The 25,262-nt window shown below is 43.3% G+C and overlaps 1 protein-coding gene across 1 annotated transcript in view; it reads right to left on the bottom strand.

The window, feature by feature from the left end:
* Window positions 1-2,578: 2,578 nt before the first annotated feature.
* Window positions 2,579-25,262, bottom strand: part of LOC139392191 (exostosin-1b-like) — a 101,462-nt gene continuing 78,778 nt past the window's right edge. Inside the window, exons 6-11 of the mRNA XM_071139977.1 lie at window positions 23,586-23,704; window positions 21,664-21,759; window positions 15,180-15,269; window positions 10,319-10,479; window positions 7,804-7,975; window positions 2,579-5,791 (exon numbers count right to left, since the gene is read on the bottom strand). Coding sequence (XP_070996078.1) covers window positions 5,606-5,791; window positions 7,804-7,975; window positions 10,319-10,479; window positions 15,180-15,269; window positions 21,664-21,759; window positions 23,586-23,704 — 824 coding nt within the window. The 3' untranslated portion in view covers window positions 2,579-5,605. The remainder of the gene's footprint in view (window positions 5,792-7,803; window positions 7,976-10,318; window positions 10,480-15,179; window positions 15,270-21,663; window positions 21,760-23,585; window positions 23,705-25,262) is intronic.

Below are 25,262 nucleotides of genomic sequence, written 5' to 3'. Positions count from 1 at the left end.
AAAAAGGGATGGTTTTATTCCATGAAAACAAAAAATATATATATATATTGGCAACAATGTGAAAATTAACCCTCCTATTATGTTGTAGGTCAATTTGACCCATTTCCACATTTGTGTTGTCTAAAATACTAGTTAACCTCTTCCTCCATGAAAATTACTTTTCCTCATATAGGGTCATGAACCTAACTTCAAAATGTGGACACGCTGATATGTTGTGGAATGTGTGTAGATGTTGTATACATACTGTTGTGGGTCATTTTGACCCAGAGGCTTTCATTGTGTATAGATATTTGCACAGGTCCAAAATAAATGAGGTGTCTGATGTATTCTGTTTTGACTGGTTCTGGTTGCACTTTTAGAATTCTGTTTGGGTGGAAAGGAGTTTCCCCAAGCTTCTCCTTCTCAGTGCGAGAGCAGCAGATCGCCGACACAGACAGTCATACATATGAGCTCCAAAAGATTTTCAGTCATTGAAGCCTCATCACAAACTTTGGACTGTGACAGTGAAATAGAAGAGGTTTCAGAGACAGGACAATGCTATTGATCCAGATTTGTGAATATTTCTCTGATGAAGAGGATTCAGGAGGTGGAGTCTGCCATACCATCCCCTCCATCCGATGAGAGAGAGAGAGCATCATGCAACAGTCATCATCCAGAGAAGAGAGGACATGGACATCTAAAGATGGTTATATTAGAATGGTCACAACAGCGAAGTCAAGGTAGACTGTCAGCTCAAAATTGTTCCAGGGCCCCGGCAAAGACGGTAAAACCAGCACCATTTGTGTAGAATGCAATAAATCCAGTTAAAGTCTGAATTTTACATACACTTAGGTTGGAGTCATTAAAACTAGTTTTTCAACCACTCCACAAATGTCTTGTTAACAAACTATAGTTTTGGCAAGTCGGTTAGGACATCTACTTTGTGCATGACACGCCACTTTTCCAACAATTTTTTACAGACAGATTATTTCACTGTATCACAATTCCAGAGGCTCAGAAGTTTACATACACCAGGTTGACTGCCTTTAAATAGCTTGGACAATTCCATAAAATTATGTAATGGCTTTAGAAGCGTCTGATAGGCTAATTGACATCATTTGAGTCAATTGGAGGTGTACCTGTGGATGTATTTCAAGGCCTACCGTCAAACTCAGTGCCTCTTTGCTTGACATCATGGGAAAATCAGCCAAGACCTCAGAAAAGAAATTGTAGACCTCCACAAGTCTGGTTCATACTTGGGAGCAATTTCCAAACGCCTGAAGGTACCACGTTCATCTGTACAAACAATAATAGTATGCAAGTATAAACACCATGGGACTACGCAGCCGTCATACCGCTCAGGAAGGAGACGCGTCTTGTCTCCTAGAGATTAACGCACTTTGGTGCGAGAAGTGAAAATCAATCCCGGAACAACAGCAAAAGGACCTTGTGAAGATTCTGGAGGAAACAGGTTCTTTTGTATCTATATCCACAGTAAAACGAGTCCTATATCAACATAACCTGAAAGGCCGCTCAGCAAGGAAGAAGCTACTGCTCCAAAACTGCCATAAAAAAGCCCAACTACGGTTTGAACTGCACATGGGGACAAAGATTGTACTTTTTGGAGAAATGTCCTCCGGTCTGATGAAACAAAAATAGAACTGTTAGGCCATAATGACTCGTTATGTTTGGAGGAAAAAGGGGGAGGCTTGCAAGCCGAAAAACGCCACCCCAACCATGAAGCAAGGGGGTGGCAGCATCATGTTGTGGGGGTGCTTTGCTGCAGGAGGGACTGATGCACTTCACAAAATAGATGGCATCACGAGGAGAGAAAATTATGTGGATATATTGAAGTAACATCTCAAGACATCAGTCAGGAAGGTAAAGCTTGGTCGCAAATGGGTCTTCCAAATGGACAATGACCCCAAACATACTTCCAAAGTTGTGGCAAAATGGCTAAAGGACAACAAAGTCAAGGTATTGGATTGGCCATCACAAAGCGCTGACCTCAATCCCATAGAAAATGTGTGGGCAGAACTGAAAAAGCGTGTGCGAGCAAGGAGGCCAACAAACCTGACTCAGGTACACCAGCTCTGTCAGGAGGAATGGGCCAAAATTCACCCAACTTATTGTGGGAAGCTTGTGGAAGGCTATCCGAAATGTTTGACCAAAGTTAATTTAAAGGCAATGCTACCAAATACTAATTGAGTGTATGTAAACTTCTGACCCACTGGGAATGGGATGAAAGAAATAAAAGCTGAAATAAAAAATCACTATTATTCTGACCTTTCACATTCTTAAAATAATTTGGTGATCCTAACTGACCTAAGATAGGGAATTTTTACGAGGATTAAATGTCAGGAATTGTTTAAAACTGAGTTTAAATGTATTTGGCTGAGGTGTATATGTAAACTTCCGACTTCAACTGTACATCTGCAGAAAGCACACGTGCATTGTGTTCAACATGTGGGATAATTCTGACCAATAGGGTCAAATCACACCTAAGTGTTACTGGGAAATACAAAAAAATATGCCTTCTTGGGGAAACAGAAAATGCTGGTTTGTGACAAATATATTTAACAAATAGTTCAATGTAGAGTTTTTGAAATCAAATGTTCTTGTATTTCTTCTTTATGAAAGGTCTGACAAGACAAACGTTTTGGCTGTTTTTACTTGATTCTTTGACTGTCGAGTGTGTTTACACTGTGCGGGTCAATCTGACCCATACCACAATGGACTTATTTTTTCCCCCCAGCAAAAGCACAAGGGTTAAAGAAATGTATATAACTTACAAAATCAGATTTCTTTTTTTGCTCATCAACTATTCCTTCAGCCATGAAATCCTGTTATTTTCCCCTGTCATTTCATACTATACACAGTCTGGTTTTTCTCACATATGAAAATAAATATACATGTTTATGTACAGAAATGTTAATGTCTCTGGTTTCGCCCGTGAAGTCAATGTGCAAGGCCTGGGACTTTCGCTCTTGAGATAATAACAAGTTCGTTCAGACAATTCTAGATAGAAAAAGGCTTGATACAAAGATGCTTGACTGAACTTCAAAAAAGGGGACCAGATGCAGGCCAACGTTTTTCAGAATCATTGAGATGCATGTCTAGTGCCAAGAGATCCAAGGCTTGCTGTAAGTCAACATCAAAATACAACGTAAATCTCTCTTGGCCAATATCAAGTCATACAAGTTCATTCCAAAACTTCTCCCGAGTACATTGCCAGAAAAAAAATAAAACGTGAAAAAAACAACAATATATTGACAATATACCAGCTTTGAAACTGTACTAAATCTAACTGTAGTGTAGTATTAAGTGTTATGCTGATAATATCACATATGACATTGTGAAAATGACAAGAGTAGATGGGCTAGGCCCACCAATGACACAATATCAACTCATTGGCCATGTATACACCTAGTGGACACTGACCTCCATTGATTGTTTCCTGATATGGAAGATGAAAACAACAACATCAAAATGTAAAAAAAAAAAGAGTCTACAACGACCTCAATGAGAAATGACGCAGATACGACGAAGGGGATAGAAAAAAAAACAGATAGTTGAGCTTAGGCTCACAGCTGATACACTATGGGCCGGTTTCTCGGGAGCCAGATGCAGCCTAGTTCTGAACAAAAATGCACTTTCAATGGACACCTTCAGTCACCTTCACGATAAAAAAAGGCCACTCAAGCACACTTACGCTCCTTCAAGTCTTCAGACATTCAAGTACCTGTTTGAGTGAACTAGCAGGGCTCTTTGTGTGGTACAAAGACTAAAGCCTGTTCACAATGGGATTTCCCTATAAAGCCATGAGCTTCCACATCTCAAAGCTATTTCCTTGAAATTGATCAATTAAAAGGAAGTATGGAGGTTTTTCATATCTGACCACAATACAAAACAACGCGTCAGACCAAATGTAGTTGAGCTGGGATGAGTCTATTGTGAGCACACCAGCATCACAGGAAAACTAGGAGCAACAGAAATGATGAACAAAGAGGGTAATGAAGAACATTACAATGACAAGGCTAGGTGAAGTGGGGCTGGTTGTCTTTTCACTGTACGCCTAGAGCCAAAGGGTCATGGTTGTGGGTCACCGCATCCAGAGCAGAGTCAGACATGATGGGAAATATAGAGACAGACGGTTTTCAGCACGGGCTGCTCCCCAGGGAAACCCAACACTTCAAATGAAATGGCTTTCTCTAATTAAACACAAAACATATGTCCTCTGACAAATGGTGTCGGAAATGCCTGTGTCTATCGAATGGCTTTGAGGCTTGTAATTTCACCAACATCATTATGATGAGGGCATCTAGAAAGAACAACGAATATTACAGAGGGCATTTCGACCAGATAGCATGTTCTCCTGCTTTCGATATCGATTTACGGAAAATATGTGCAATAAGCAATTTTAAAAAAGGCAGCCCTAATGTGAATTTCGGGGACGTGGCACAACAGACGAGTCACTGAAATCTGTAACACCCCTGTGGAAATGAAGCAGGGTCTAAATTTAGCATGCACTCCTGCCACGGGATTGCTCAAACAATAAAGGGGAAATAAAATGGGTGAAAAGGGTTTGGTTAAGAAGGCAGTGTTCTGCTCCATTTCATCCAGGAATGTTCATGTTGCTCATTCCGACAGAGGGAAAGTGCTCCGCTTGGGCTTATGGTGGGGATGAGCCCTACATTCAACCTCTGTACACACACACTGGTAACGGCGCTTCCGAGGGGAAAGACGAGGAGAAAAGTGAAACTGCTTTTGAGAGTTGAGAGTTTTGAAGGAAAAAAGGGTACATTTAAAATGTGACATGCTTCTGGCTTATCGTTGTGATAAATCAGAAATAAAAATCTAACTATCAGAAAATCAAAGACTGAGCATAGTGTTTCTGTGGGTTTTGCGAGTGCCTCATGGCAATATGAGTGGCATCATTTGAAAATGGGGGGGAAAGCTTTGACTCAACTTTTCTCGACCTTCACTACCAAATGTTGAATTTAATTTAATCAGGGGACAGTTCTTAGGAAGATAAGACCCCAAGGCTTCAAACCAGTGTGCATATGGGAGGGAAGTATGGTTAGGAAAGTAATGGAGGAACATGGTTTCCTAGGGTCCAGAGCAGGGGCTGGTGGTGAGTGTCTCAGTGGTCCTGATGCAGACATAGGGAGGTCATGAAGGAGTCAAGGTGGGGTTGCATTGACTCTAGGTTACCAGCCCGGGGCGGATCTGATCTGAGGTTGGGTTGCCATGTTGGACACCTCCCTTCCTCTACCATCCTGCACATGTGCAGTCGCAGGAAAGTCTGTCGTAATTCGCTCCTTCGTGGCATTCATACAAAAAAAATATTCTATCCAAGAGTCTCGTCAGTAGTGTCTGTGTGTGTTTATGTGAACGTACTACAGATCTGTATATTCTGTGTGTGTATACGCATAGTTCTCCAGACACCATTTCGCTCGTCAAGTCCTGGCGCTGCTGTAGTCATTGGCAATGTGCTGAGTGGAAGACAGAGCTGTAGCGCCGCCTTAGATTGGGCTCCTGTTGGCTGACTGTCCTACTGCCACTGTCGTGGTCCTCCTTCGGCTGCCGCCTCCCCCGGCCTCTCTGGCAGGGGGTGCACATCCTGTCAGAGCCTCTCGATGTCCCTGTATTTCTTGCGCAGGATGGAGACCTGGTCCTTGAACAGCACCGGGTCCAGCCTCATTTGGGAGTGGACCAGGGGCATGCCGCCAAACCAGCTGGCGAACTTGTTCATGCACGTCTGCCGCTGGGCGAAGTGGTCCGGGTCGGCCCAGCGCGAAGCCCGCGACGACTGCACGGCGGGAGGAGAGAGAAAAATGGAAGATATTGTTAGATCACAGCAACATGTCATGACACTAAATAAGGTCAGGGTTTCTCAAAATGGTGGGGACTAGAGCTGGGCGATATAGACAAAAATACATAGTGATAAATTGACATTTTTTGCAATAACAATAAATCAGCTGGGTAATACGGAGAAAAAGTCATATTGCCATAAATGTAACTATTTTGCTCGATATCAACAATATATATATATTTTTTTATGGAAAGTTACTTTACATTAGCGGCGGGGCTCTAGCCAATTATTTTCCAGTGCCAAGTAAGACAACTGAAATTAACTGAATAAAAAAAAGAGCCAATTCAACTAACATATCCAAGAAAAGCATGAGTGATATTTTGATGTGCAACCTGTCAAAATAGGATGCAGAATTATCTGATTTCATTCGGGCTTTTCAGTTACGAAGGACATCTGCATCTTTATAGTGACTGCGTGTTTTGATACACCATCCAAAATCTAATTAATAACGTCACCATGCTCAAATAGATATTCAATGTCTGCTTTAAAAAAATGGTTTTCCACATCGACCAATAGGTGCCCGTTTTTTTTGCGAGGCACTGGAAAACCTCACTAGTCTTTGTGGTCGCTACAGATAATTGTATGTTTGGGGTACAGAGACAAGGTAGTCATTAAAAAAATCATGTTAAACACTATTATTGCACAGAGGGAGGCCATGCAAGTTGGGACTTGTTAAGCACATTTTTTACTCCCGATTTCCTCCTTAAGGAACTGTATACACTCACAGAAAGCTGGGACTCATCTCGGTAACGAAAACAGGAGTTTCTTTGAAAACAATCATTTTTGAACAAGGGTCACATTCTTGTGCTGCTTTCCCTTTTCTAAACAGGCGACAGGTTTCTAGCCCAAGGGCGGGCATTTTCTTGCTCCCCACGTCACCGCGAATCTCTAACTGTTTGAAAATCACTGTTTTTAAATAAGTTTTCATTTTTGACGTCATCAGGTGACACTTTTTCAACTGTTATTGCTGTTATTGTGAAGTGGAAACGTGTAGAAGCAACAGCGGCTCAGCCGCGACGTGGTAGGCCACACAAGCACACAGAACTGGAAAGCCTTCCCAGAAGAGAGGAGGCTGTTATAGCACCTGTTATAGCACCAGAGGGGGGAACATCTCCGTATTAATGCCCATGATTTTGGAAACTGATGTTTGACGAGGAGGTGTCCACATACTTTTGTAGTGTACCACGGCTTTTAGCCAATCAGCATTCAGGGCTAGAACCCACCCAGTTTATAACCTGAATTTGCAGGTTATACGCACCAGACAAGCTTCTGGGAGAGCACTATGGTTGATTACTAATCATGTTGGTAACCAGTTTAAAATAGCAATACGGCACCTTGGGGGTTTGTGGTATATATATCATGGCTAACTGCTATATCCAGGCACTCCGCATTGTGTCGTGCTTAAGAACAGCTCTTAGCAATAAGGCCCGAGGGGGTGTGGTATATGGCCAATATACCACGGCTATTTTAAACTGGTTACCAACATGATTAGTAATCAACCATCGTGCTCTCCCATAAGCTTGTCTGGTGCGTATAACCTGCAAGTTCAGAAAAACACAAAGGTGTAATGGGTTCGCACTCAAAAAGACGTCGCATCAAGCTTACTTCCTTATTAGATTTTTTAAAATAATGTTCACTGCATCAGGGATAGCGTACACAGACGTTTCAGCTTTATAGCCTTTTTCAGTGTGTAGGTACAAATTTATTTGAATTGAAAACTGCATTTGTGAAGAACAACCGATGAGCAGCAGGTGCTTCTAATCAGGGTTGCCACTAATCTACCAATCAGGGACATGGCTTTTCTGGTCTACCTGTATATTGGTCACAAAGAAATACAGAATTATAGGGTATATATATATATATATATATATATATATATATATATATATATATATATATATATATATATATATATATATATATATATATATACACACATACACACACACCTGTCCCATCATGGTCTCTTTGTACTGCTTTTTCTGGGTGACCTTGATGGGCGGCAGCTTGGTGACGGCGGACACCAGGAAGTTCATGAGGATGTCCTCACAGTTGGCCAGCTGGTCCACCATGCCCTTCAGGCTGGCAGGCAGGAAGTTTGTGTAAAGGAAGTGGTAATATCTGAGGAGGAAGAAAACATTTGTGAACAGGAAGTGGTTATATCTGGAGGGGAGAAGAAGAAGAGTCGAGAGGGTGATTTGGAAGTGTTTGGAAAGATCTGCGACGGCGTACTCAAGATAGAGTTCGGATCGATTTCTTGGAGTTAATCAACGCTAATCAAGCAGTTCAATGTCCATTTTATAGACATGAATTGAGTCTTTGTTGAACAACTGTATGAAAAAGACAATGTAATGAGGGTTGGGATAAGACCCATCATGCTCCACTCAACATGACTGACGTATGTAGCCTCAGGCTACTTCCTACAGTAGTGTTCAGTAGAAGCTGATGTCACTTTCAATTGTGTTCGATACCTTTCCATTCATTCCATTTCAGCCATTACAATGAGCCCATCCTCCGAAGTCTTCCTCCACTAGTAGCCAGTGCTTTGACTTGAGCAGGAGCTCACTGGACCCGAGAACTGGCACCTCAAATTCTCTACCGCTTGACTTCCTTTACCCCTTATAGAATATTAGCTCCAAGGTATTGTGAAGTTCCTGCACCGAAATACAAACAGTACCGGCATCCAAAATAAGTACTGGCACCTACAGTGCCTTGCAAAAGTATTCACCCCTTTGCAGTTTTTCCTATTTTGTTGCATTACAACCTGTAATTGAAGCAGATTTTAATTTGGATTTCATGTAATGGACACAAAATAGTCCAAATTGGTGAAATGAAAAAAATACCTTGTTTAAAAAAAATTGAATAAATAACGGAAAAGTGGTATTCACCCCCTTCGCTATATGAAGATAAGATCTGGTCCAACCAATTACCTCCAGAAGTCACATAATTAGTTAAATAATGTCCATCTGTGTGCAATCTAAACACATGATCTCAGTATATATACACACACACCTGTTCCGAAAGGCCCCAGAGTCTGCAACACCAAGCAAGCGGCACCATGAAGACCAAGGCGCTCTCCAAAAAGGTCAGGGCCAAAGTTGTGGAGAAGTACAGATCAGGGTTGGGTTATATATATTTTATTAAAGATCAGAAACTTTGAACATCCCACGGAGCACCATTAAATCCATTATTAAAAAATTGAAAGAATATGGCGTCACAACAAACCTGCCAAGAGAGGGCCGCCCACCAAAACTCATGGACCAGACAGGAGGGCATTAATCAGAGAGGCAACGAAGATAACCCTGAAGGAGCTGCAAAGCTCCACAGCAGAGATCGGAGTATCTGCCCATGGAACCACTAAGCTGTACACTCCACAGAGCTGGGCTTTACGGAAGAGTGGCCAGAAAAAAAGCCATTGCTTAAACAAGAAAAAAAATAAGCAAACATGTTCAGTGCTTGCCAAAAGGCATGTGGCAGACTCCCCAAACATATGGAAGAAGGAATTCTGGTGAGATTAGACAAAAATTTAGCTTTTTGGCCATCAAGGAAAATACTATGTCTGGCGCAAACCCAACACCTCTCATCACCCCGAGAACACCACCCTCACAGTGAAGCATGGTGGTGGCAGCATCATACTGTGGGGATGTTTTTCCATCGGCAGGGGCTGGGAAACTGGTCAGAATTGAAGGAATGATGGATGGCGCTAAATACGTGGAAATTCTTGACGGAAACCGTTTGTCTTCCAGAGACTCGAGACTGGGACGGAGGTTCACCTTCCAGCAGAACAATGACCCTATGCATACTGCTAAAGCAACACTCGAGTGGTTTAAGGGGAAACATTTAAATGTCTTGGAATGGCCTAGTCAACGCCCAGACCTCAATCCAATTGAGAATCTGTGGTATGACTTAAAAAGGTTGCTGTACCCCAGCAGAACCAATCCAACTTGAAGGAGATGGAGCAGTTTTGCCTTGAAGAATGGGCAAAACTCTTCAGTGGCTAGATGTGCCAAGCTTATAGAGGCATACCCCAAGAGACTTGCAGCTGTAATTGCTGTACAAAGTATTGACTTTGGGGGGGTGAATAGTTATGCACGCTTAAGTTATTTCTTGTTTCTTTCACCCCCAAAAATATTTTGCATCTTCAAAGTGGTAGGCATGTTGTGTAAATCAAATGATACAAACCCCCCAAAAATACATTTTAATTCCAGGTTGTAAGGTAACAAAGGAAAATGCCACGGTGGGTGAATACCCTCCCTCGCAAGCCACTGTATTTCAGTCCAAGTCAACCACTGCTGGTAGTGTTGTACTGTATATTAGGGTGAATTTGGCCCTCGACACTGATCTTGCGTAAGTTTTGCATTTCCCTACTAATGGTTAAGCTAAAGATTTGGGGAGGGGAAGCTTATCCTAGATCTATACCTAAGGGAACATTCACCCCAGAACTTGTACTGTAGCTTTCTGTACCTGTGGTAAATGGCAGCTCCGGTCAGCACCATGGAGTAGTCGTTGGTCCACTTGGAAGTGTAGCCCCAGCGCTCCTTGTTACTGTCCCAGAAGTGGCTCCGGGCCGGGTAGCCCACCAACCTCTCTGGAAAGCTCTGCCACACCGTGAAGGCAAAGTCCACCTGAGGAGGAAGACAAAGCGTCAGGTTATTAAAGGGATACTTTGGGATTTTGGCAATGAGACCCTTTATCTACTTCCCCAGAGTCAGATGAACTTGTGGATACCATTTTAATGTCTGTGTTCAGTGTGAAAGAAGTTAGTGGGGGATTCACGTGTCAATGCTAACTAGCGTTAGCGCAATGACTTGCTAGCAGATACCATAGACTTCAAGTCATTGAGCTGATGCTAGTTAGCAACAAACTGCACGCAGACACATAAGAATGGTATCCACGAGTTCATCGGACTCTGGGAAAGTAGATAAAGCGCCTTATTGCCAAAACCCCGACGTATCCCTTCAACACACATACATAATGAATGCACATTCTCTTCATGTGCATAGGCATAGACAGATACACCCCCTCTCGAGTGCCCCGCACACAATTACAACTCATAACACACAGACATTACAAAAAAAGTGTTTTCAAAAGCCCCCTGCAGTTGGCTGACCTCTCGCTGGTTGATCAAAGCATTTAAGCAAATAATTAGAGAAAACATCAGACGGAGTCTGGCTGGTTCCAGCAGCTGCCAGAAAAACCAGAGTCTGCGTCCCAAATGGCACCCTACTCCCAATATATTGCACTACTTTTGTCGTCAAAAGTAGTGCTCTATGTCAGGAATAGGGTGCCAATTTGGACGAATAGAGTGCCTCCACCAGAGACTAAATTAAGAGTGTGTAATAACGCAACCACATGGTCGCCACAAAAACAGCCTTTATGGGCTCCCACTCAAAACCTCGTCTCGGCAACATCTGTGTTCTCATGGTGTTATGCCAAACTCTTGTGCTCGAGGAATGAAGAGAAAAGCCACCCTAGGAAGGAGAACATTAAACAGCACATCCATTTAAAAAGCCACAATGGCGAGTTCCTCAATTTGCAGGGGATCACAACTCGATTAGAGATGACAGACAGAGAGCGATGTAGAGGAAGATGGGGAGAGCAAGAAGTTGTACAAAAAAAAAAAGCATAAGGGGTGGGAGGGACAGAAGGATAGAGAAAGAGCACAATAGAGAAACTGCTAGAGATAAAATGAGAGAGAAAAGGGGAGATGGCTACGTACTACAGTATATAACAGCGGGAGGAAGAGAAAGTTGCATGTGGGACAAAAGTGACACAGAGCGAAGCAGTGAGAGAGGGAGGCTTGGAGCGCTCTATACTTTCATTCGCTCGCTCTCCCTACTGCTGTACTCTCATAGGGCCAGCCAGCCTTGGTCCCTGGCAGGCGTGTATTGCTGCCGGAACGCGGTGCAGTGGTGCTCCGTCTCTGTAGCGTGGACGCTACACAAAACAATGAAACGCCTACTCGCAATAAAGCGGTCCTTGCAAACAGTGCAATGATATAATTTTTTTTTTTTAAAGATTGTTGTTTGTTCCTGAACTGGCCGGATGGCAGTGCTAGCCTTCAGCACCACTTAACTTCTCTAACATCATTGCGCGATCCTGGCGCGGTCCATTCAGCGCCACTTAAAATTATGTCTCATCAAGATCCGTTTCCTGTAATACTGAACACTTATTGTTTCAAATAGAAAAGGATCATGTCTCACAATGGCGCTCGTTTAGTAAAGTGGGATCAAAGCTGAATCAATGTCTTACAAGATCGCATATTGATTAATGTGCTTGTTACATAACAGAACCTAATATAATAGCATAGCAGGACTATAAGGTTACTGTTACACCCCAAACACCTCCTCATCTCTAATTATATGTTAGGATGGTTAGCTGAAGCAGAATAGTCTTTTCTTTAAATCAAGCAACAAAACTCAACAGCGAGGGCAGGATTTATGCTTTGGTTGAAACAGAATACAAGAAAGGCTAATAGTTTGTTAGCACCATCTGCTCTAATTCACTCACCAAACAGTAATTCATAAAACTGATTAAGTTTGGACGTTTCACCGGTAAAAAAAAAAAAAACGTGAAGAAATACCATTGCCTATTTTGATTAAGTAGCCTGCTATGCCTAACTTGGTGTTTGAAGGTGTTAAAAATTGAAAATGTGCTTTAGACTGTGTGTGGTCATAGGCAGACTTTGCAATTGGAGGATGCATTTTATGCACATTCTATAAATGATAGGCTATTCAATTGGCTACATCTGTCGGTACAAACTTGGAGGAAATTATGTAATTTACATATGTTTCGTGTTGCACTCCCGCACCCCCCAAAAAATAGCACTATACCACTGGTCCTTGTGCTCACACAGCACCACACAAAGCGCAGAGGGCTCTGGAGTCACGCCAACGGTGACATCATTATCCTTACCAGCAGAACAGAGCTGAGCTGAGCCCAGTCTGGATGGCCGCTACATTGAGAGGGGGGCAAAGAGAAAGCGGGTTGAGAGATGTAGTGGAAAGATACAGAGACCGGCAGGGAAAGAGAGTGTTTGCTGACGACACAACAGCGGTAGGCCTGAGCACTGACAACGATGAGACAGCCTATAGGGAGCAGGTCAGAGACCTGGCAGTGTGGTGCAAGGGCAACAACCTCTCCCTCAATGTGAGCAAGACAAAGGAGCTGATCGTGGACTACAGGAAAAGGAGGGCCGAACAGGCCCCCATTAACATTGACGGGGCTGTAGTGGAGCAGGTCGAGAGTTCCTTGGTGTCTACATCACCAACAAACTATCATGGTCCAAACACTTCAAGACAGTTGTGAAGAGTGCACGACAACACCTACAGCTGCAACATCGAGAGCATCCTGATCGGTTGCATCACCGCCTGGTATGGCATTACAGAGTAGAGGTCGACCGATTAATCGGAATGGCCGATTAATTAGGACCGATTTCAAGTTTTCATAACAATTGCAAATCTGTATTTTTGGGTGCTGATTTAAAAAAAAAATTTTTTATTTAACTAGACAAGTCAGTTAAGAAACACATTCTTATTTTCAATGACGGCCTAGGAACGGTGGGTTAACTGCCTCGTTCAGGGGCAGAACGACAGATTTTCACCTTGTCAGCTCGGGAGACCCAATCTTGCAACCTGACAGTTAACTAGTCCAACGCAATAATGACCTGCCTCTCTCTAGTTGCACTCCACAAGGAGACTGCCAGTTACGCAAATGCAGTAAGCCAAGGTAAGTTGCTAGCTAGCATTAAACTTATTTATAAAAAACAATCAATAGTTAACTACACATTATCTAGCGTGTCCTGCGTTGCATATAATCTGACTGAGCATACAAGCATACAAGTATCTAAGTATGACTGAGCGGTGGTAGGCAGAAGCAGACGCGTAAACATTCATTCAAACAGCACCTTCGTGCGTTTTGCCAGCAGCTCTTCGTTGTGCGGCAAGCATTGCGCTGTTTATGACTTCAAGCCTATCAACTCCCGAGATGAGGCTGGTGTAACCGATGTGAAATGGCTAGCTAGTTAGCGCGTGCTAATAGCGTCTCAAACGTCACTCGCTCTGAGCCTGTGGTTGTTTCCCTTGCTCTGCATGGGTGACACTGCTTCGAGTGTGGCTGTTGTCGATGTGTTCCTGGTTCGAGTCCAGGTAGGAGCGAGGAGAGGGACGGAAGCTATACTGTTACACTGGCAATATTAAAGTGCCTATAAGAACATCCAATAGTCAAAGGTTAATGAAATACAAATGGAATGGAGTGAAATAGTCCTATAATTCCTATAATAACTACAACCTAAAACTTCTACCTGGAAATATTGAAGACATGTTAAAAGGAACCACCAGCTTTCTTATGTTCTCATGTTCTGAGCAAGGAACTGAAACATTAGCTTTCTTACATAGCACATATTGCACTTTTACACTTTGTTTTTGCATTATTTAAACCAAATTGAACATGTTTCATTATTTACTTGAGGCTAAATTGATTTTATTGATGTATTGTATTAAGTTAAAATAAGTGTTCATTCAGTATTGTTGAAATTGTCATTATTACAAAAAAAATATTTGTAAAAAAAATGTATATAAAAATAGTCTGATTAATCGGTATTGGCTTTTTTGGTCCTCCAATAATCGGTATCGGCGTTGAAAAATCATAGATCGGTCGACCTCTACTACAGAGGGTAGTGCGTATAACCCAGTACATCCCTGGGGACAAGCTTCCTGCCATCCAGGACCTCCCCAAAAAATTGTCAAAGACTCCAGTCACCCAAGTCATAGACTGTTCTCTCTGCTACCGCACGGCAGGTAAAGAGTCCAAAAGGCTCCATAACAGCTTCCCAAGCCATAAGACATAAGACTGATGAACAATTAATCAAAATGGCCACCTGGAATATTTACATTGACACCCCCCATTTTTTTACATTGCTGCTACTCGCTGTTTATTATCTATGCATAGTCACTTCACCCCTACCTACATGTACAAATTACCTCGACTAACCTGTAGTTACGCACATTGACTCGGTATCGGTACCCCCTGTACACGGTAAGGTCTACACCTGTTGTATTCGGCACATGTGACAAATAAAGCTTGATTTGAAGAGAGAGGAGCGAAAGAGAGAAGGGGGATAGACTGGGGAGCAACATGGGGAGAGAGTGGCCACAAAAACTTTTAAAAAAAGAACAGCATGAGGTAGAGTGAGGTGAGTTTAGAAAAGCAAAGAGTTCAAGGGTAGAAAAGCAGGGGAGAGTACCAGCGCTCTAGAAAGAAAGTAGTCCCCCATTCCTACACAGTAGTAGGCAGTATCCTTAGTGATGTGTGGAGGAACACTAACCTCTGTGGTCGAGAGCACCGTATCCTCATCCAGACTGAGCACAGCGTCGGTGACAATGGTCTCGTAGGGCAGGAAGCGACTGCTCATCACCTGCAAAGGGAGACAGAGAGCACACAGGGTCAGCACACTGTCCTCAGTAGTTCAGTTGGTAGAGCATGGCGGTTGCAACACCAGGAAAGAGGGTTTGATTACCGGAACCCCCCGTATGTAAAATGTATGCACGCATGACTAAGTCACTTTGAATAAAAGCATCTGCTAAATGCCATATATTATTATAACAGCCCAGTGCAAGGGTAGGATGCAAATACAACTGTGGTAGCCATGCTGGTTAAGTGTACCTTGAATTCTAAATCACAGTGTCACCAGCAAAGCACCCCCACACAATCACACCTCCTCCATGCTTCATGGTGGGAACCACACATGTGGAGATCATCCGTTCACCTACTCCGCGGTTGGAAGCAAAGATCTCAAATTTGGAGTCATTATACTAAAGGACAGATTTCCACCGGTCTAATGTCCATTGCTCGAGTTTCTTGGCCCAATCAAGCCTCTTTTTATATATATTGGTGTCCTTTAGTAGTGGTTTCTTTGCAGTAATTCAACCATGAATGCCTGATTGACGCAGTCTCCTCTGAACAGTTGATCGAGCTTGATGGTTTTTGCGACTGCACTTGAAAAGTTCGACATTGACTGACCTTCGTGTCTTAAAGTAATGATGGACTGTCATTTCTTTTTGCTTATTTGAGCTGTTCTTGCCATAATATGGACTTGGTCTTTCACCAAATAGGTATATCTTCTGTATACCACCCCTACCTTGTCACAACACAACTGATTGGCTCAAACGCATTAAGGAAAGAAATTCCACAAATTAACAAGGCACACCTGTTTATTTGAAATGCATTCCAGGTGACTACCTCATGAAGCTGGTTGAGAGAATGCCAAGAGTGTGCAAAGCTGTCATCAAGGCAAAGGGTGGCTACTTTTAAGAACCTCAAATATAATCTTGATTTGTTTAACAATGTTTTGGTTACTACTATATGTGTTATTTCATAGTTTTGATGTCATTATTATTCTACAAGGTAGAAAATAGTAAAAATAAAGAAAAACCCTTGAATGGAGTAGGTGTCCAAACTTTTGACTGGTACTGTATATTCACTAGAAATCAAATACCTCCCACACATGCACACAGCCTCACTTTCAGCCAGAGAACTGCACACGCTACACACGCCCGCCCCCCCCCCCCCCCCCCCCCCCCCATTCAAACACTTTATGTAACAGCCACCCATTTCCTTGTAACCTTGTCTCGGGAGAAAGACTCGGCCCTGAAGGTCGGGTCATTCCAAGAATCCCTGTTCTTTCCGAAAACGTGCCACTTATATAAAACATTGTGTGTTGGGAGTGTGTGTTTAATGCATAAAGCGTTGGGTAGAGGCGCTAGAGAACAGAGGCTGATGTGTCACAAATACACAGGTGGCCTCTAAACACGTCATACCCACCGACCGCTGCCACAAAGTGCCCTAAACGGAACACGTCTTGGCACCCTAAGCCAAATGACTCAGATCGCTGTGTGCTGTAGAACTGTATGTGGCAGAGAAGTACGACTTAATAACACAACTGACTCAAAATGTCTACAATTCCAAGCCACGTTTTGCCACGTTTTAGTCGCTCAGACAGGCCCCCAAAAAATTATAATCCTTCCCCTCCGTTCCATTCTTTGCATTCCCACTGACGTGGTGGAAAAAGAGAGCGAAAGAGAGGGGGGGGGGGGGGGGGGGGTTGAGGATGAGACTTGTGTTCCCATCACAGATGGTTTGTAACGTTAGAAGTGTGACACGTTCGCCTGGGAGGGCTCGTACACGCTAGGAATGTAAGCTCTTAGAGGAGGAATCAGCCTTTGACACTCCTCAGAGAGCAAGAGAGAGGGAAGGAGATAGAGGGCGAAGGAGAGAAAGAGGGAGAGGAAGAAAGGAGGGGGAGATGGGAAGAGAGAAAGAGGGTAGGAAAGTTGGAAAGAGAAAAACAGTGACGTATAGCGAGAGAGGGTAAAGAAAGACACACAAAGACAGAGACAGACAGAGAGAGTGAGAGAAAGGGCCAACAAAATGTGTTGTGCAAACCACAATAACACTGCTTGGTGGCTCGCTGGGCCTTAAATTGAAGAAGTGGGCGCATGGCCGCCATGCCAGCCCAGAGAGGCCAGGAATAGCTCCTCTCCTTCTGTACTCATACTTCCCACTACTGGGATGGTGGCTCAGAGAGGCTTGCTACGTTTGGCTGGGCCCTCCACGGTAAACAACGAGCCTGCCGCAAGCGTAACAAACCACAGACTTGGGTGGTACTCAGCTCCAGCCGTTGTCGCCGACCCACAGCCAAAGACAACGCTCCCTCTGTGATTGACAGCATAAGAAAACCAGAGATGTGGAGAGCAACCAAAACCCCACCCGCTCCGTTGGGACTGATGAGTGCGAGAAACCAGTCAATTTGATTGACAGCTCAAAAGTTGTGGTGTTAGAGTGAGCCTGACTAACACCCCCACTTCAGCCTCTCAAACTACGGACTCAGATCACACTTCCTGTGTCAACTTTGACCTCTCACGATGAGGGCAAAGAGAGACCAAGATACATTAGTCGGACCCCCTACTGAACACTGACAGACTACAAAGCGTTGTCAAGATAATCTCCTAACAGATTTTTAGAGGTCATTTCCTCGACAACCTACTTTACCTAAACAACGGTTTATGGCTCGGAATTGCAAAGTCAGCTGTCAGCTTATGACATCTGCTTTTCATGCATATGCATTATGCAGCTCCAAGGTCAAGGATGGTTTAGTATGAAGACGTCTAGAAACAGCTTTTCCAATAGAAATCCCTGATCACACTTCATGGCGATGTTAGCTAGTTAAGCTCATGCGCGGAAACACGTCATTGGGTATAACGATTGTGTCGCACCGAACCTCACATATGCATGCAGTCAAATCGAAGGCGCTCCTTCAATAGAAGGTTGTTTTTGACTAAATGAAGACCTGTCAGTTTGTCGATTTCACGAGGTTGGAGTATTAACATGTTCAGCTACTTAAAAAGTGCTACACATAGAATGTATTTTTATTTTTGCATTGTAATTTAAGAAAATGTCCATAATATATCTGCAGTTATAGTGTAAAGTTCCTGTTCCACAGTATTACCTACCCACCAGTGCTGCGATTGGCTGTGATATTCACCTACTAATTTCTCCCGCCGGAGCGGCATTTGTCAAAATGGGGAAACTGTTTTGACTGTGTGGCTGTGTTATCTAGATGAAATCAGGTCAAGCGACCAATGTCGAAATCGCTTTGTCATTTCTGGTTGCTAAAATTCGACACTGTTCGCTAAATGTCATTTTATGTGAGAAAACAAGTGCTGGCTAGTGTACGGAATTATTGTACCATCTAAATTTGGTTTGAACGCAGCCTAGTGCTGTTGCAATTCACCTACAGTGGCTTGCGAAAGTATTCACCCCCTTGGCATTTCTCCTATTTTGGTGCCTTACAACCTGGAATTAAAATGTATTTTTGGAGGGGTTTGTATAAATTTGATTTACACAACATGCCTACCACTTCAAAGATGCAAAAATATTTATTGTGAAACAAGACAAAACTTGAGCATGCATAACTGTTTACCCCCCAAAGTCAATACTTTGTAGAGCCTCCTTTTGCCGCATTTAGAGCTGCCAGTCTCTTGGGGTATGTCTCTTTAAGCTTGGCACATCTAGCCACTGGGATTTTTGCCCATTCTTCAAGGCAAAACTGCTCCAGCTCCTTCAAGTTGGATAGGTTCCGCTGGTGTACAGCAATCTTTAAGTCATACCACAGATTCTCAATTTGATTGAGATCTGGGCGTTGACTAGGCCATTCCAAGGCATGTAAATGTTTCCCCTTAAGCCACTCAATTGTTGCTTTAGCAGTATGCTTAGGGTCATTGTCCTGATAGAAGGTGAACCCCTCAAATCTCTGGAAGACTGAAACAGGTTTCCCTCGAGAATTTCCCTGTATTTAGCGCCATTCCTTCTATTCTGACCAGTTTCCTAGTCCCTGCCGATGAAAAACATCCCCACAGCATGAGGCTGCCACCATGCTTCACTGTTCTCGGGGTGATGAGAGGTGTTGGGTTTGCGCTCGATATAGCATTTTCCTTGATGGTCAAAAAGCTACATTTTAGTCTCATCTGACCAGAGTACCTTCTTCCATATGTTTGGGGAGTCTCCCACATGCCTTTTGGCAAACACCAAACGTGTTTTAAGCAATGGCTTTTTTTCTGGCCACTCTTCCGTAAAATACAGCTCTGTGGAGCGTACAGCTTAAAGTGGTACTATGGACAGTTACTCCAATCTCCGCTGTGGAGCTTTGCAGCTCCTTCAGGGTTACCTTTGGTGTCTTTGTTGCCTCTCTGATTAACTTCTTTGGGCTGGGGGCAGTATTGAGTAGCTTGGATGAATAAGGTGCCCAGAGTAAACTGTCTGCTACTCCGGCCCAGTTGCTAATATATGCATATTATTATTAGATTTGGATAGAAATCACCCTGAAGTTTCTAAAACTGTTTGAATGATGTCTGAGTATAACAGAAATCATATGGCAGGCAAAAACCTGAGAAAAAAATCCAACCAGGAAGTGGGAAATCTGAGGTTTGTAGTTTTTCAACTCTTGGCCTATCGAATACATAGTGTCTATGGGGTCAAATTGGACTTCCTACGGCTTCCACTAGATGTCAACAGTCTTTAGAACCTTGTTTGATGCTTCTACTGTGAGGTGGGGGAGAATGAGAGGGGAATGAGTCAGAGGTCTGCCAGAGAGCCACGAGCTTGTGACGCGAATTCACATTAGAGTTAGCTTGAGTTCCATTGCATTTCTGAAGACAAAGGAATTCTCTGGTTGGAACATTATTGAAGATTTATGATAAAAACATTCTAAAGATTGATTCTATACTTTGTTTGACATGTTTTTACGGACTGTAACGTAACTTTTGGACTTTGTCTGCTCCTAGTGATCGCGCGTCATGAATTTTGATTACTGGTCTAAACGCGCAAACAAAAATGAGGTATTTGGACATAAATGATGGACATTATCGAACAAAACAAACATTTATTGTGGAACTGGGATTCCATTCTGATGAAGATCATCAAAGGTAAGTTAATATTTATAATGATATTTCTGACTTCTGTTGACTACACAACATGGCGGATATCTGTTTGGGTTGTTTTGGTCTCTGAGCGCCGTACTCAGATTATAGCATGGTGTGCTTTTTCCGTAAAGTAAAAAAAAAAGACACAGCGGTTGCATTAAGGAGAAGTGTATCTATAATTTCGTGCATAATAGTTGTATATTTTATCAATGTTTATTATAAGTATTTCTGTAAATTGATGTGGCTCTTTGCAAAATCACCGGATGTTTTGGAACTACTGAACATAACGCGCCAATGTAAACTTGGATTTTTGGATATAAATGAACTTGCCAAACAGAACACACATGTATTGTGTAACATGTATTGTGTAACATGAAGTCCTATGAGTGTCATCTGATGAAGATCAAAGGTTAGTGATTAATTTGATCTTTATTTCTGCTTTTTGTGACTCCTCTTTGGTTGGAAAAATGGCTGTGTTTTTCTGTGACTTGGCTCTGACCTAACAAACGTTTGGTATGCTTTCGCTGTAAAGCCTTTTTGAAATCGGACACTGCGGTGGGATTAACAAGAAGTGTATCTTTAAAATGCCGTAAAATACTTGTATGTTTGAGGAATTTTAATTATGGGATTTCTGTTGTTTAGAATTTGGCGCCCTGCACTTTCACTGGCTGCTGTCATGTCGATCCCGTTAGCGGGATCTCAGCCCAAAGAGGTTTTTTAATGCCCTCCTTGCCTGGTCTGAGTTTTATTGGGTGGCCCTCTCTTGGCAGGTTTGTTGTGGTGCCATAGTCTTTCAATTTATTAATAATGCATTTAAAATGGTGCTCCGTGGGATTTTCAAAGTTTCTGATATTTTTTTATTTTTTAGAATCTTTTGAAACAAGTATTTTTTTCAATTTCACTTCACCAATTGACTATTTTGTGTATGTCCATTACATGAAAAAAAAATCATGCAACAAAATAGGTAATTTTTTTTTAGGAAAAACGCCAAGGGGATGAATACATTTGCAAGGCACTGTAGCTTCCACACAGGGGATAAATTATATGTGCAGCACCTTTAAGACACTGAATATAAGTTGTCTTTAGAAATAGAGAAAATAAACTACCAAGGAATCATTTTTCACTTCTCTCATTGACTTCCCAAACCACAAACTTCGGTCTTGTCTGTCGAGGGCTTCTTCGCAAAGTATTCCCGGAAGTATTGCGATGTTGGGCCTCTGGGTTTATTAACTCTGGTTAAGTTTTCAGTCGATCAAAGCATAGACACGCCAAAATTATGGCATTGAACGAAGCTTGGGGGCACAGAGAAAACAAAATGGCGGCCCAGCTCACCTTGTTTTCTCCCTCGATGACAATGACGGGCACGGAGGTGGCAGGCCAGCGGTGCTTAGCAGGGAGAGGCTTGTCACAGTTCCACAGCACAATGATCTGAGACAGATGAGAGATGGGGGGGGGAGGAGAAAGACAGACGAGATAAAGAGAGGAGACAGTGATTGAGAAGATAGGAGGGTAAAGGTGGAGAGAGGAGGAGAGGGAGAAAGAGGGAGACAGAGCAGGAGGAGAGAGATCATGAGAATCACATATGACATTCTAAAATGACACTTCATTTGCATTTTTATTTATTAACCACATTACCACTACATTCCCCCATCGTACGTCTTCAACATTTCTCATTACCTAATTCCAAACTGACATTTCAATCCATCCAAACACCCCACAGTTAAATTGAATTGAGTGCTAAAACGTCTGTTGAATGGGATCCCTTTTCACCTTTTCAACAATAGCCGTCTCAGACTATGTTTTACACGAGGGCTACATGGGAACTGTGTGTTCCGTGCCGTTGTGACCGACTTCCCTAACATACCTTGAGCTAACCTTAACGAGCCACTTCACTTTTGACACCCAGCCACATACGTGTTTAATGGAGGGACAATACGAAACCTGAATGTTCGACTACACAGGGATACGGTGGGTCCCTCTGCGGCGCTTCATCTCTCACACACATGCTTTTGTTTTTCTCCAGCTGACATGGCCGATAACGCGTACGAGAGAGCGACAGGCAGAGAGAGACAGGTAGAGCGATGGCTGGATGGATGATGACTTGTAAAGGGATGAGCAATGCTTACAGCAATGTGTTGAATGGACAGTGCTAAGACACACTGTCAGAGCAACGTAAGAATCAGTTCTTAGATGGATCTATTCCTGCTTTCCTCTGATGATGGCAGAAGTTGGCAGGCAGATGGTGTCTCTGTCAACCTGCCAGCTGGGTGGGTGGGTGGGTGTGTGAGAGAGAGAGGGGGGAGAGTGTGTGCATGTTCGAGTGGGTTGTATGTATGTATGTGTGTTTAGTGTGTTCCCGTTTGTGTTGCAGTGGGAGTGTGTCTAGGTGTGCGTGTCAGTGATGTGAGCGACAGACGCACACCACTCCTCTGTAAAACTGTTGAGCACACACACACACACACAGCAGGAGGTCCACAATCTCTGCATGCATGTCTCTGCCAGAGCCGGCTCAAAGGCTTTCTTGCTCCCAATTTTCTCTCCCCCGCCCTCTCCCTTTCATTCTCTCCCTCCTTCCCGTTCATTATTTATATCCCTCTCTTCTCCACCTCCTCGTCCACTTCCTCGGCCCCCTCAACATGGAAGTCTTAGTGGGCTGAGAGCGAGATGATAGAAAATGTTGATCAATTTAATATGTACCTGGCTCTCCGCTTTGCACAGGGAGCCTAGAAGGTCAAATACAAAACACTTCTATAGACGGGAGGGTTGCACACCCCACTGTACGTTGGGAAACATCTAAGAAGCATTAGGGTGGAGTGTGTGTAACACATTTTAGTACATCGGGGGGGGGGGGGGGGGGGGGTTAATTTCCCCAGCCCTGGTTAAAACCAACAAAGGGATCAATACTACTTGTATCCATTTGAGCCACGGGGCTTTCAGAAGGACACGCACGCACAGCCACAGGCACGCACACGAGAGAGAGATGGAGTTGGTACCATGGAGACAGATACCCCGATCGGTACATACCCACCTCTCTAATTCAATCCACAGCAGTTAACTCTGAGATGGTAGAGAGAGGTTGGGTCCTTTAATGGTGATGGAGAAGTGTCATTTTTAAAAACTGGCTCAGCAAAAATGCTATGAAATCACTTCCAGTTGGAGTAATATTGGGTTTCGGGAGAGTTTCGACAATTGAAGGGACACACAGGAATGTGCACACGCCAAACACACACGCACGCACATTTGTGGCTTCTTACCTGTGCACAGTACTGTGATTTGGCAACAGACACCAGCAGCTTGAGGATGGGCTGGGATTGGGAGACCAGGGGGGTGACTGCATGGATGACTGCTGTGAACTTGGGGTACGGTTTTATACCTGGAACATAACACAAATCAAAACGTACAGCATCACCGGTACGGTTTGATACCTACAATACAGACAAACATCATATTTGTTACAGCTGGAGGGCTGGAACACAGACAAACAGAAAGTAGGATGTTGACGTCACTGTCTTATACAACTGAACAAAGAGACAAATATTGGTGATTCTCAGAAGTTCAGCCTCCTCTGGGGACATTTCTTTTGATATCTCCAAATCCATCAGTTTGTTCAAAGTCATTATCCTCAGTCTCCTCAATTACCGCAGGCATAGCAAAAAATCTGAAAACATTTGGGAGAAATCACTCTAAACTAGACCTAAATTGTTCCTTCTCTGTATATCGTCACATTGTAGTTATCGGTGGTTATGGTTTTAGTATTTACTTATAGACCATGCTTACATAACCAGTTGATTATGACCTCATTGTTTGCGAGATGAAAGGAGACTTCTTATTAAATGACTGATCCCACTGGGTGTAATATTCACATCCACGACACAAATCATTGTGATGAACTGCGGTAAACAAACTAGAGTCGAGTTATTGGCTCCTCGTAATAACAGATTGGATTCAGTGTCATTGCGACATGGATAACACACCGGAGAATCGGTCTCGTTTAGGGCATCCAACACTCCACCCTCCACCTGGTCCCTTTAAAAACGTACACATGCTTAAATTGTCGGCTCTGTGACAAACAAATAAAACTCACCGCGGGGTAATCCGCGCTCGTCACCCCGCGATTGTTTAAATATCAGCGCCTTGCGCCGAGGTGCTCGATCAAAAGGGTTGTGAATTGAGGGAGCCAACTTCATCGACGAGATGAAGATGGAGTTACACGGAGGAAAATGGCACCCTATCTTTTGAGCGGGGCCAATAGGGTTCTGGTCAGTAGTGCACTATATTAGGGAACAAGCAGCCATTTGGGACACATAAAAGGGCTTTTGAGGTCACAGATTGTTACAGAGGCACAGTTTGTGCTGGTGAACCGGCGCAGTGGTATATGGCGTGTTCCCCGAGTGAAACGAACACCCGACTGACTGAACGCTTGGCGTGTCAGCGGGCCTAATGCGAGCATCAATCAAGGGTACTTTGAGTAATGGTGTGTTATAGCCGCTGTAACAAGTCAATTGATAAGGTGGGACAGCGTGTCAGCCACATAGTTGTTTAAGACTGTCACGGCTGGCGGTCAAGGTTCTGGAAACAACGGTTTCTCATTTCAAAGATGTTTGAAGGGGAGCTAGTAGCTAGTATATATTATAGGATAAGAGCGATGTTTAAGAGGACACAAGGACTCGACCCATAACAAAAGATTGTATGTACGTAGTACGTCCTACTTGACCAAACACATAATGAGTAGATATATTCTAGGTGAGGCAACTTTGAGGAAGGTAACTTTCCATGTGTAGCCCTAATATATCTATAGCTCAAGAAGTCTTGGATAAAGGGCAGCTGTTGCACAGATACTGAACGACTGGTTCTACCATGCAACGAATGCGATGGAGGTGGTGAGTTTTTTTCCCTAGCCCATGTCTTTCTGCTTGTGCTTGCCCTTTGGG

The sequence above is a fragment of the Oncorhynchus clarkii genome, chromosome 32, assembly GCF_045791955.1.
Source record: "Oncorhynchus clarkii lewisi isolate Uvic-CL-2024 chromosome 32, UVic_Ocla_1.0, whole genome shotgun sequence".
Lineage (NCBI taxonomy): Eukaryota > Metazoa > Chordata > Actinopteri > Salmoniformes > Salmonidae > Oncorhynchus > Oncorhynchus clarkii.
This window is presented reverse-complemented; position numbering and strand designations above follow the sequence as displayed.